This window comes from Oncorhynchus gorbuscha, linkage group LG09, assembly GCF_021184085.1.
Source record: "Oncorhynchus gorbuscha isolate QuinsamMale2020 ecotype Even-year linkage group LG09, OgorEven_v1.0, whole genome shotgun sequence".
NCBI classification, from domain to species: domain Eukaryota; kingdom Metazoa; phylum Chordata; class Actinopteri; order Salmoniformes; family Salmonidae; genus Oncorhynchus; species Oncorhynchus gorbuscha.
The window spans coordinates 99,071,376-99,084,078 of record NC_060181.1 but is presented as its reverse complement, the minus strand read 5'-3'; the positions used below and the strand labels follow the sequence as shown (position 1 = coordinate 99,084,078).

At 50.8% G+C, this 12,703-nt stretch overlaps 1 protein-coding gene across 4 annotated transcripts in view; it reads right to left on the bottom strand.

Annotated features, from left to right (window-relative positions):
* Positions 1-224: 224 nt before the first annotated feature.
* Positions 225-12,703, bottom strand: part of LOC124044312 (abl interactor 2-like) — an 80,249-nt gene continuing 67,770 nt past the window's right edge. For all 4 annotated transcript variants that reach the window (XM_046363968.1, XM_046363971.1, XM_046363969.1 and 1 more), the window contains one exon: positions 225-2,801. In XM_046363968.1, the coding sequence (XP_046219924.1) occupies positions 2,626-2,801 (176 nt within the window). In that variant the 3' untranslated portion in view covers positions 225-2,625. The remainder of the gene's footprint in view (positions 2,802-12,703) is intronic.

Here is a 12,703-nt window from a genome sequence, read left to right as displayed (position 1 = left end):
GATGCCTTCCACTACTGTCAGAGACAGGAAGTCCATTATATTCAGCGCCACAAGGGGGAAAGTACCAATATTCTATGAATGCGTCTCAAATGTCACCCTATTCCCTAAATAGTGCACCCTATTCCCTAAATAGTGCTCCCTATTCCCTAAATAGTGCACCCTATTCCCTAAATAGTGCACCATATTCCCTAAATAGTGCACCCTATTCCCTAAATAGTGCACCCTATTCCCTAAATAGAGCACCCTATTCCCTAAATAGTGCACCCTATTCCCTAAATAGTGCACCCTATTCCCTAAATAGTGCACCCTATTCCCTAAATAGTGCACTACATAGGGAATGTGGTGCTCTGCACCTGCAGACCAGACTCACAGATCCGAGACATATCGGCCAACCCCTACATAGGCAGCGTGAACATGGCAAAAAGCCATGAAGATAACCATGGTGACCACTCGTTTCTTTTCCTCAGGATAGAGGAGTTAGCATAACCCCAACACTCGTCTTTCCTTCCCAACACTCGTCTTTCCTTCCCGACACTCGTCTTTCCTTCCCGACACTCGTCTTTCCTTCCCGACACTCGTCTTTCCTTCCCGACACTCGTCTTTCCTTCCCGACACTCGTCTTTCCTTCCCGACACTCGTCTTTCCTTCCCGACACTCGTCTTTCCTTCCCGACACTCGTCTTTCCTTCTCGACACTCGTCTTTCCTTCCCGACACTCGTCTTTCCTTCCCGACACTCGTCTTTCCTTCCCGACACTCGTCTTTCCTTCCCGACACTCGTCTTTCCTTCCCGACACTCGTCTTTCCTTCCCGACACTCGTCTTTCCTACCCGACACTCGTCTTTCCTTCCCGACACTCGTCTTTCCTTCCAGACACTCGTCTTTCCTTCCAGACACTCGTCTTTCCTTCCCGACACTCGTCTTTGCTTCCAGACACTCGTCTTTCCTTCGCAACACTCGTCTGTCCTTCCCAACACTCGTCTTTCCTTCCCAACACTCGTCTTTCCTTCCCAACACTCGTCTTTCCTTCCCAACACTCGTCTTTCCTTCCCAACACTCGTCTTTCCTTCCCAACACTCGTCTTTCCTTCCAAACACAGGGAATAAAATATCGTTTTTTTAATTAAAACAGTTTATCCTTCATGTGTCTTATAAATGATTGTTATTGGTAGTTATTACTTGTTGAGCTTCGATGGTGTATGGTAGTGTGTCTCTCAGTCCACAGTGAGCAGAAGCCCAGTCTTGATTCTCCACTCCTCTTCCGCTTCCTCTTTTCCTGAGTCAGTAATCCAAGTCTCCTCCACCAATTATCTTCAATGTCTCCTTTTTACACCCCAACGCACTAATTAGTCTGCATGGTAGTCTGTACAGGTGCACTAATTAGTCTGCATGGTAGTCTGTACAGGTACACTAATTAGTCTGCATGGTAGTCTGTACAGGTGCACTAATTAGTCTGCATGGTAGTATGTACAGGTGCACTAATTAGTCTGCATGGTAGTCTGTACAGGTGCACTAATTAGTCTGCATGGTAGTCTGTACACCCCGTATACAGGTACACTAATTAGTCTGCATGGTAGTCTGTACAGTTGCACTAATTAGTCTGCATGGTAGTTTGTACACCCCGTATACAGGTACACTAATTAGTCTGCATGGTAGTCTATACACCCCGTATACAGGTACACTAATTAGTCTGCATGGTAGTCTGTACACCCCGTATACAGGTGCACTAATTAGTCTGCATGGTAGTCTGTACACCCCGTATACAGGTGCACTAATTAGTCTGCATGGTAGTCTGTACACCCCGTATACAGGTGCACTAATTAGTCTGCATGGCAGTCTGTACACCCCGTATACAGGTGCACTAATTAGTCTGCATGGTAGTCTGTACACCCCGTATACAGGTACACTAATTAGTCTGCATGGTAGTCTGTACACCCCATATACAGGTACACTAATTAGTCTGCATGGTAGTCTGTAGAGGTGCACTAATTAGTCTGCATGGTAGTCTATACAGGTGCACTAATTAGTCTGCATGGTAGTCTGTACAGGTGCACTAATTAGTCTGCATGGTAGTCTATACAGGTGCACTAATTAGTCTGCATGGTAGTCTGTACAGGTGCACTAATTAGTCTGCATGGTAGTCTGTACACCCCGTATACAGGTACACTAATTAGTCTGCATGGTAGTCTGTACAGGTACACTAATTAGACTGCATGGTAGTCTATACAGGTGCACTAATTAGTCTGCATGGTAGTCTGTACACCCCGTATACAGGTACACTAATTAGTCTGCATGGTAGTCTATACACCCCGTATACAGGTACACTAATTAGTCTGCATGGTAGTCTGTACAGGTACACTAATTAGTCTGCATGGTAGTCTATACACCCCGTATACAGGTACACTAATTAGTCTGCATGGTAGTCTATACACCCCGTATACAGGTACACTAATTAGTCTGCATGGTAGTCTGTACAGGTACACTAATTAGTCTGCATGGTAGTCTGTACACCCCGTATACAGGTACATGTTATCCATGCATTGGGTACACAGCTATCTCCTCCCTGTTCTCTTCTGGGATGTGGTTCAGAGTGTGTCTCTGGGGTTGGGACCTGGAGGGACGGTGGCCTCAGTCTGCGTTATGCATGATGGATCCTACGTAGTTACCAGGGAAGAGCCCGGAGGTACCAGTCTTAGTCCCCTCGTACCAGCCATCGTCGTTCTTCTTGATCACATAGATGATACAGCCCTCGTTGAACGACAGCTCGTCCTCCTTGTCTGCTGCGTAGTCGTAGATGGCGACAACTGAAGAGGAGAGACGAGTCACAGATCAGTCAGTATTATCAGTTACGACAGCGCCTCGTCTGCTGCGTAGTCGTAGATGGCGACAACTGAAGAGGAGAGACGAGGCACAGATCAGTCAGCGACAACTGAAGAGGAGAGACGAGGCACAGATCAGTCAGTATTATCAGTTACGACAGCGCCTCGTCTGCTGCGTGGTCATAGATGGCGACAACTGAAGAGGAGAGACGAGGCACAGATCAGTCAGTATTATCAGTTACGACAGCGCCTCGTCTGCTGCGTGGTCATAGAGAGGAGTCAACTGAAGAGGAGAGACGAGGCACAGATCAGTCAGTATTATCAGTTACGACAGCGCCTCGTCTGCTGCGTGGTCATAGATGGCGACAACTGAAGAGGAGAGACGAGACACAGATCAGTCAGTATTATCAGTTACGACAGCGCCTCGTCTGCTGCGTGGTCATAGATGGCGACAACTGAAGAGGAGAGACGAGGCACAGATCAGTCAGTATTATCAGTTACGACAGCGCCTCGTCTGCTGCGTAGTCGTAGATGGCGACAACTGAAGAGGAGAGACGAGGCACAGATCAGTCAGTATTATCAGTTACGACAGCGCCTCGTCTGCTGCGTGGTCATAGAGAGGAGTCAACTGAAGAGGAGAGACGAGGCACAGATCAGTCAGTATTATCAGTTACGACAGCGCCTCGTCTGCTGCGTGGTCATAGAGAGGAGTCAACTGAAGAGGAGAGACGAGGCACAGATCAGTCAGTATTATCAGTTACGACAGCGCCTCGTCTGCTGCGTGGTCGTGGTCATAGAGTGGGAGTCAACTGAAGAGGAGAGACGAGGCACAGATCAGTCAGTATTATCAGTTACGACAGCGCCTCGTCTGCTGCGTGGTCATAGAGAGGAGTCAACTGAAGAGGAGAGACGAGGCACAGATCAGTCAGTATTATCAGTTACGACAGCGCCTCGTCTGCTGCGTGGTCATAGAGATGGCCACAACTGAAGAGGAGAGACGAGGCACAGATCAGTCAGTATTATCAGTTACGACAGCGCCTCGTCTGCTGCGTGGTCATAGAGGAGTCAACTGAAGAGGAGAGACGAGGCACAGATCAGTCAGTATTATCAGTTACGACAGCGCCTCGTCTGCTGCGTAGTCATAGATGGGAGTCAACTGAAGAGGAGAGACGAGGCACAGATCAGTCAGTATTATCAGTTACGACAGCGCCTCATCTGCTGCGTGGTCATAGAGAGGAGTCAACTGAAGAGGAGAGACGAGGCACAGATCAGTCAGTATTATCAGTTACGACAGCGCCTCGTCTGCTGCGTGGTCATAGAGAGGAGTCAACTGAAGAGGAGAGACGAGGCACAGATCAGTCAGTATTATCAGTTACGACAGCGCCTCGTCTGCTGCGTGGTCATAGAGAGGAGTCAACTGAAGAGGAGAGACGAGGCACAGATCAGTCAGTATTATCAGTTACGACAGCGCCTCGTCTGCTGCGTGGTCATAGAGAGGAGTCAACTGAAGAGGAGAGACGAGGCACAGATCAGTCAGTATTATCAGTTACGACAGCGCCTCGTCTGCTGCGTGGTCATAGAGAGGAGTCAACTGAAGAGGAGAGACGAGGCACAGATCAGTCAGTATTATCAGTTACGACAGCGCCTCGTCTGCTGCGTGGTCATAGAGAGGAGTCAACTGAAGAGGAGAGACGAGGCACAGAGAAGCGCCTCGTCTGCTGCGTGGAGAGGAGACTGAAGAGGAGACGAGGCACAGATCAGTCAGTATTATCAGTTACGACAGCGCCTCGTCTGCTGCGTGGTCATAGAGAGGAGTCAACTGAAGAGGAGAGACGAGGCACAGATCAGTCAGTATTATCAGTTACGACAGCGCCTCGTCTGCTGCGTGGTCATAGAGAGGAGTCAACTGAAGAGGAGAGACGAGGCACAGATCAGTCAGTATTATCAGTTACGACAGCGCCTCGTCTGCTGCGTGGTCATAGAGAGGAGTCAACTGAAGAGGAGAGACGAGGCACAGATCAGTCAGTATTATCAGTTACGACAGCGCCTCGTCTGCTGCGTGGTCATAGAGAGGAGTCAACTGAAGAGGAGAGACGAGGCACAGATCAGTCAGTATTATCAGTTACGACAGCGCCTCGTCTGCTGCGTGGTCATAGAGAGGAGTCAACTGAAGAGGAGAGACGAGGCACAGATCAGTCAGTATTATCAGTTACGACAGCGCCTCGTCTGCTGCGTGGTCATAGAGAGGAGTCAACTGAAGAGGAGAGACGAGGCACAGATCAGTCAGTCAGACATAGAGAGGAGTCAACTCAGCACAGATCAGTCAGTATTATCAGTTACGACAGCGCCTCGTCTGCTGCGTGGTCATAGAGAGGAGTCAACTGAAGAGGAGAGACGAGGCACAGATCAGTCAGTATTATCAGTTACGACAGCGCCTCGTCTGCTGCGTGGTCAGAGAGGAGTCAACTGAAGAGGAGAGACGAGGCACAGATCAGTCAGTATTATCAGTTACGACAGCGCCTCGTCTGCTGCGTGGTCATAGAGAGGAGTCAACTGAAGAGGAGAGACGAGGCACAGATCAGTCAGTATTATCAGTTACGACAGCGCCTCGTCTGCTGCGTGGTCATAGGTGGAGTCAACTGAAGAGGAGAGACGAGGCACAGATCAGTCAGTATTATCAGTTAGACAGCGCCTCGTCTGCTGCGTGGTCGTAGAGAGGAGTCAACTGAAGAGGAGAGACGAGGCACAGATCAGTCAGTATTATCAGTTACGACAGCGCCTCGTCTGCAACTGCGTGGTCGTAGAGAGGAGTCAACTGAAGAGGAGACGAGGCACAGATCAGTCAGTATTATCAGTTACGACAGCGCCTCGTCTGCTGCGTGGTCATAGAGAGGAGTCAACTGAAGAGGAGAGACGAGGCACAGATCAGTCAGTATTATCAGTTACGACAGCGCCTCGTCTGCTGCGTGGTCATAGATGGCGACAACTGAAGAGGAGAGACGAGGCACAGATCAGTCAGTATTATCAGTTACGACAGCGCCTCGTCTGCTGCGTGGTCGTAGAGAGGAGTCAACTGAAGAGGAGAGACGAGGCACAGATCAGTCAGTATTATCAGTTACGACAGCGCCTCGTCTGCTGCGTGGTCGTAGAGAGGAGTCAACTGAAGAGGAGAGACGAGGCACAGATCAGTCAGTATTATCAGTTACGACAGCGCCTCGTCTGCTGCGTGGTCATAGAGAGGAGTCAACTGAAGAGGAGAGACGAGGCACAGATCAGTCAGTATTATCAGTTACGACAGCGCCTCGTCTGCTGCGTGGTCATAGATGGCGACAACTGAAGAGGAGAGACGAGGCACAGATCAGTCAGTATTATCAGTTACGACAGCGCCTCGTCTGCTGCGTAGTCATAGAGAGGAGTCAACTGAAGAGGAGAGACGAGGCACAGATCAGTCAGTATTATCAGTTACGACAGCGCCTCGTCTGCTGCGTGGTCATAGAGAGGAGTCAACTGAAGAGGAGAGACGAGGCACAGATCAGTCAGTATTATCAGTTACGACAGCGCCTCGTCTGCTGCGTGGTCATAGAGAGGAGTCAACTGGAGAGGAGAGACGAGGCACAGATCAGTCAGTATTATCAGTTACGACAGCGCCTCGTCTGCTGCGTGGTCATAGAGAGGAGTCAACTGAAGAGGAGAGACGAGGCACAGATCAGTCAGTATTATCAGTTACGACAGCGCCTCGTCTGCTGCGTGGTCATAGATGGCGACAACTGAAGAGGAGAGACGAGGCACAGATCAGTCAGTATTATCAGTTACGACAGCGCCTCGTCTGCTGCGTGGTCGTAGAGAGGAGTCAACTGGAGAGGAGAGACGAGGCACAGATCAGTCAGTATTATCAGTTACGACAGCGTCTCGTCTGCTGCGTGGTCGTAGAGAGGAGTCAACTGAAGAGGAGAGACGAGGCACAGATCAGTCAGTATTATCAGTTACGACAGCGCCTCGTCTGCTGCGTGGTCATAGAGAGGAGTCAACTGAAGAGGAGAGACGAGGCACAGATCAGTCAGTATTATCAGTTACGACAGCGCCTCGTCTGCTGCGTGGTCATAGATGGCGACAACTGAAGAGGAGAGACGAGGCACAGATCAGTCAGTATTATCAGTTACGACAGCGCCTCGTCTGCTGCGTAGTCATAGAGAGGAGTCAACTGAAGAGGAGAGACGAGGCACAGATCAGTCAGTATTATCAGTTACGACAGCGCCTCGTCTGCTGCGTGGTCATAGAGAGGAGTCAACTGAAGAGGAGAGACGAGGCACAGATCAGTCAGTATTATCAGTTACGACAGCGCCTCGTCTGCTGCGTGGTCATAGAGAGGAGTCAACTGGAGAGGAGAGACGAGGCACAGATCAGTCAGTATTATCAGTTACGACAGCGCCTCGTCTGCTGCGTGGTCATAGAGAGGAGTCAACTGAAGAGGAGAGACGAGGCACAGATCAGTCAGTATTATCAGTTACGACAGCGCCTCGTCTGCTGCGTGGTCATAGAGAGGAGTCAACTGAAGAGGAGAGACGAGGCACAGATCAGTCAGTATTATCAGTTACGACAGCGCCTCGTCTGCTGCGTGGTCATAGAGAGGAGTCAACTGAAGAGGAGAGACGAGGCACAGATCAGTCAGTATTATCAGTTACGACAGCGCCTCGTCTGCTGCGTGGTCATAGATGGCGACAACTGAAGAGGAGAGACGAGGCACAGATCAGTCAGTATTATCAGTTACGACAGCGCCTCGTCTGCTGCGTGGTCATAGAGAGGAGTCAACTGAAGAGGAGAGACGAGGCACAGATCAGTCAGTATTATCAGTTACGACAGCGCCTCGTCTGCTGCGTGGTCATAGAGAGGAGTCAACTGAAGAGGAGAGACGAGGCACAGATCAGTCAGTATTATCAGTTACGACAGCGCCTCGTCTGCTGCGTGGTCATAGAGAGGAGTCAACTGAAGAGGAGAGACGAGGCACAGATCAGTCAGTATTATCAGTTACGACAGCGCCTCGTCTGCTGCGTGGTCATAGAGAGGAGTCAACTGGAGAGGAGAGACGAGGCACAGATCAGTCAGTATTATCAGTTACGACAGCGCCTCGTCTGCTGCGTGGTCATAGAGAGGAGTCAACTGAAGAGGAGAGACGAGGCACAGATCAGTCAGTATTATCAGTTACGACAGCGCCTCGTCTGCTGCGTGGTCATAGATGGCGACAACTGAAGAGGAGAGACGAGGCACAGATCAGTCAGTATTATCAGTTACGACAGCGCCTCGTCTGCTGCGTGGTCGTAGAGAGGAGTCAACTGGAGAGGAGAGACGAGGCACAGATCAGTCAGTATTATCAGTTACGACAGCGTCTCGTCTGCTGCGTGGTCGTAGAGAGGAGTCAACTGGAGAGGAGAGACGAGGCACAGATCAGTCAGTATTATCAGTTACGACAGCGCCTCGTCAGCTGCGTGGTCATAGAGAGGAGTCAACTGAAGAGGAGAGACGAGGCACAGATCAGTCAGTATTATCAGTTACGACAGCGCCTCGTCTGCTGCGTGGTCATAGAGAGGAGTCAACTGGAGAGGAGAGACGAGGCACAGATCAGTCAGTATTATCAGTTACGACAGCGCCTCGTCTGCTGCGTGGTCATAGATGGCGACAACTGAAGAGGAGAGACGAGGCACAGATCAGTCAGTATTATCAGTTACGACAGCGCCTCGTCTGCTGCGTGGTCATAGAGAGGAGTCAACTGAAGAGGAGAGACGAGGCACAGATCAGTCAGTATTATCAGTTACGACAGCGCCTCGTCTGCTGCGTGGTCGTAGAGAGGAGTCAACTGAAGAGGAGAGACGAGGCACAGATCAGTCAGTATTATCAGTTACGACAGCGCCTCGTCTGCTGCGTGGTCATAGAGAGGAGTCAACTGAAGAGGAGAGACGAGGCACAGATCAGTCAGTATTATCAGTTACGACAGCGCCTCGTCTGCTGCGTGGTCATAGATGGCGACAACTGAAGAGGAGAGACGAGGCACAGATCAGTCAGTATTATCAGTTACGACAGCGCCTCGTCTGCTGCGTGGTCATAGAGAGGAGTCAACTGAAGAGGAGAGACGAGGCACAGATCAGTCAGTATTATCAGTTACGACAGCGCCTCGTCTGCTGCGTGGTCATAGAGAGGAGTCAACTGAAGAGGAGAGACGAGGCACAGATCAGTCAGTATTATCAGTTACGACAGCGCCTCGTCTGCTGCGTGGTCATAGAGAGGAGTCAACTGGAGAGGAGAGACGAGGCACAGATCAGTCAGTATTATCAGTTACGACAGCGCCTCGTCTGCTGCGTGGTCATAGAGAGGAGTCAACTGAAGAGGAGAGACGAGGCACAGATCAGTCAGTATTATCAGTTACGACAGCGCCTCGTCTGCTGCGTGGTCATAGAGAGGAGTCAACTGAAGAGGAGAGACGAGGCACAGATCAGTCAGTATTATCAGTTACGACAGCGCCTCGTCTGCTGCGTGGTCATAGAGAGGAGTCAACTGAAGAGGAGAGACGAGGCACAGATCAGTCAGTATTATCAGTTACGACAGCGCCTCGTCTGCTGCGTGGTCATAGAGAGGAGTCAACTGAAGAGGAGAGACGAGGCACAGATCAGTCAGTATTATCAGTTACGACAGCGCCTCGTCTGCTGCGTGGTCATAGAGAGGAGTCAACTGAAGAGGAGAGACGAGGCACAGATCAGTCAGTATTATCAGTTACGACAGCGCCTCGTCTGCTGCGTGGTCATAGATGGCGACAACTGAAGAGGAGAGACGAGGCACAGATCAGTCAGTATTATCAGTTACGACAGCGCCTCGTCTGCTGCGTGGTCATAGAGAGGAGTCAACTGAAGAGGAGAGACGAGGCACAGATCAGTCAGTATTATCAGTTACGACAGCGCCTCGTCTGCTGCGTGGTCATAGAGAGGAGTCAACTGAAGAGGAGAGACGAGGCACAGATCAGTCAGTATTATCAGTTACGACAGCGCCTCGTCTGCTGCGTGGTCATAGAGAGGAGTCAACTGGAGAGGAGAGACGAGGCACAGATCAGTCAGTATTATCAGTTACGACAGCGCCTCGTCTGCTGCGTGGTCATAGAGAGGAGTCAACTGAAGAGGAGAGACGAGGCACAGATCAGTCAGTATTATCAGTTACGACAGCGCCTCGTCTGCTGCGTGGTCATAGAGAGGAGTCAACTGAAGAGGAGAGACGAGGCACAGATCAGTCAGTATTATCAGTTACGACAGCGCCTCGTCTGCTGCGTGGTCATAGAGAGGAGTCAACTGAAGAGGAGAGACGAGGCACAGATCAGTCAGTATTATCAGTTACGACAGCGCCTCGTCTGCTGCGTGGTCATAGATGGCGAGTCAACTGAAGAGGAGAGACGAGGCACAGATCAGTCAGTATTATCAGTTACGACAGCGCCTCGTCTGCTGCGTGGTCATAGAGAGGAGTCAACTGAAGAGGAGAGACGAGGCACAGATCAGTCAGTATTATCAGTTACGACAGCGCCTCGTCTGCTGCGTGGTCATAGAGAGGAGTCAACTGAAGAGGAGAGACGAGGCACAGATCAGTCAGTATTATCAGTTACGACAGCGCCTCGTCTGCTGCGTGGTCATAGAGAGGAGTCAACTGAAGAGGAGAGACGAGGCACAGATCAGTCAGTATTATCAGTTACGACAGCGCCTCGTCTGCTGCGTGGTCATAGAGAGGAGTCAACTGGAGAGGAGAGACGAGGCACAGATCAGTCAGTATTATCAGTTACGACAGCGCCTCGTCTGCTGCGTGGTCATAGAGAGGAGTCAACTGAAGAGGAGAGACGAGGCACAGATCAGTCAGTATTATCAGTTACGACAGCGCCTCGTCTGCTGCGTGGTCATAGATGGCGACAACTGAAGAGGAGAGACGAGGCACAGATCAGTCAGTATTATCAGTTACGACAGCGCCTCGTCTGCTGCGTGGTCGTAGAGAGGAGTCAACTGGAGAGGAGAGACGAGGCACAGATCAGTCAGTATTATCAGTTACGACAGCGTCTCGTCTGCTGCGTGGTCGTAGAGAGGAGTCAACTGAAGAGGAGAGACGAGGCACAGATCAGTCAGTATTATCAGTTACGACAGCGCCTCGTCTGCTGCGTGGTCATAGAGAGGAGTCAACTGAAGAGGAGAGACGAGGCACAGATCAGTCAGTATTATCAGTTACGACAGCGCCTCGTCTGCTGCGTGGTCATAGATGGCGACAACTGAAGAGGAGAGACGAGGCACAGATCAGTCAGTATTATCAGTTACGACAGCGCCTCGTCTGCTGCGTGGTCATAGAGAGGAGTCAACTGAAGAGGAGAGACGAGGCACAGATCAGTCAGTATTATCAGTTACGACAGCGCCTCGTCTGCTGCGTAGTCATAGAGAGGAGTCAACTGAAGAGGAGAGACGAGGCACAGATCAGTCAGTATTATCAGTTACGACAGCGCCTCGTCTGCTGCGTGGTCATAGAGAGGAGTCAACTGAAGAGGAGAGACGAGGCACAGATCAGTCAGTATTATCAGTTACGACAGCGCCTCGTCAGCTGCGTGGTCATAGAGAGGAGTCAACTGAAGAGGAGAGACGAGGCACAGATCAGTCAGTATTATCAGTTACGACAGCGCCTCGTCTGCTGCGTGGTCATAGAGAGGAGTCAACTGGAGAGGAGAGACGAGGCACAGATCAGTCAGTATTATCAGTTACGACAGCGCCTCGTCTGCTGCGTGGTCATAGAGAGGAGTCAACTGAAGAGGAGAGACGAGGCACAGATCAGTCAGTATTATCAGTTACGACAGCGCCTCGTCTGCTGCGTGGTCATAGAGAGGAGTCAACTGAAGAGGAGAGACGAGGCACAGATCAGTCAGTATTATCAGTTACGACAGCGCCTCGTCTGCTGCGTGGTCATAGATGGCGACAACTGAAGAGGAGAGACGAGGCACAGATCAGTCAGTATTATCAGTTACGACAGCGCCTCGTCTGCTGCGTGGTCGTAGAGAGGAGTCAACTGAAGAGGAGAGACGAGGCACAGATCAGTCAGTATTATCAGTTACGACAGCGCCTCGTCTGCTGCGTGGTCGTAGAGAGGAGTCAACTGAAGAGGAGAGACGAGGCACAGATCAGTCAGTATTATCAGTTACGACAGCGCCTCGTCTGCTGCGTGGTCGTAGAGAGGAGTCAACTGAAGAGGAGAGACGAGGCACAGATCAGTCAGTATTATCAGTTACGACAGCGCCTCGTCTGCTGCGTGGTCATAGAGAGGAGTCAACTGAAGAGGAGAGACGAGGCACAGATCAGTCAGTATTATCAGTTACGACAGCGCCTCGTCTGCTGCGTGGTCATAGAGAGGAGTCAACTGAAGAGGAGAGACGAGGCACAGATCAGTCAGTATTATCAGTTACGACAGCGCCTCGTCTGCTGCGTGGTCGTAGAGAGGAGTCAACTGAAGAGGAGAGACGAGGCACAGATCAGTCAGTATTATCAGTTACGACAGCGCCTCGTCTGCTGCGTGGTCGTAGAGAGGAGTCAACTGAAGAGGAGAGACGAGGCACAGATCAGTCAGTATTATCAGTTACGACAGCGCCTCGTCTGCTGCGTGGTCATAGAGAGGAGTCAACTGAAGAGGAGAGACGAGGCACAGATCAGTCAGTATTATCAGTTACGACAGCGCCTCGTCTGCTGCGTGGTCATAGAGAGGAGTCAACTGAAGAGGAGAGACGAGGCACAGATCAGTCAGTATTATCAGTTACGACAGCGCCTCGTCTGCTGCGTGGTCGTAGAGAGGAGTCAACTGAAGAGGAGAGACGAGGCACAGATCAGTCAGTATTA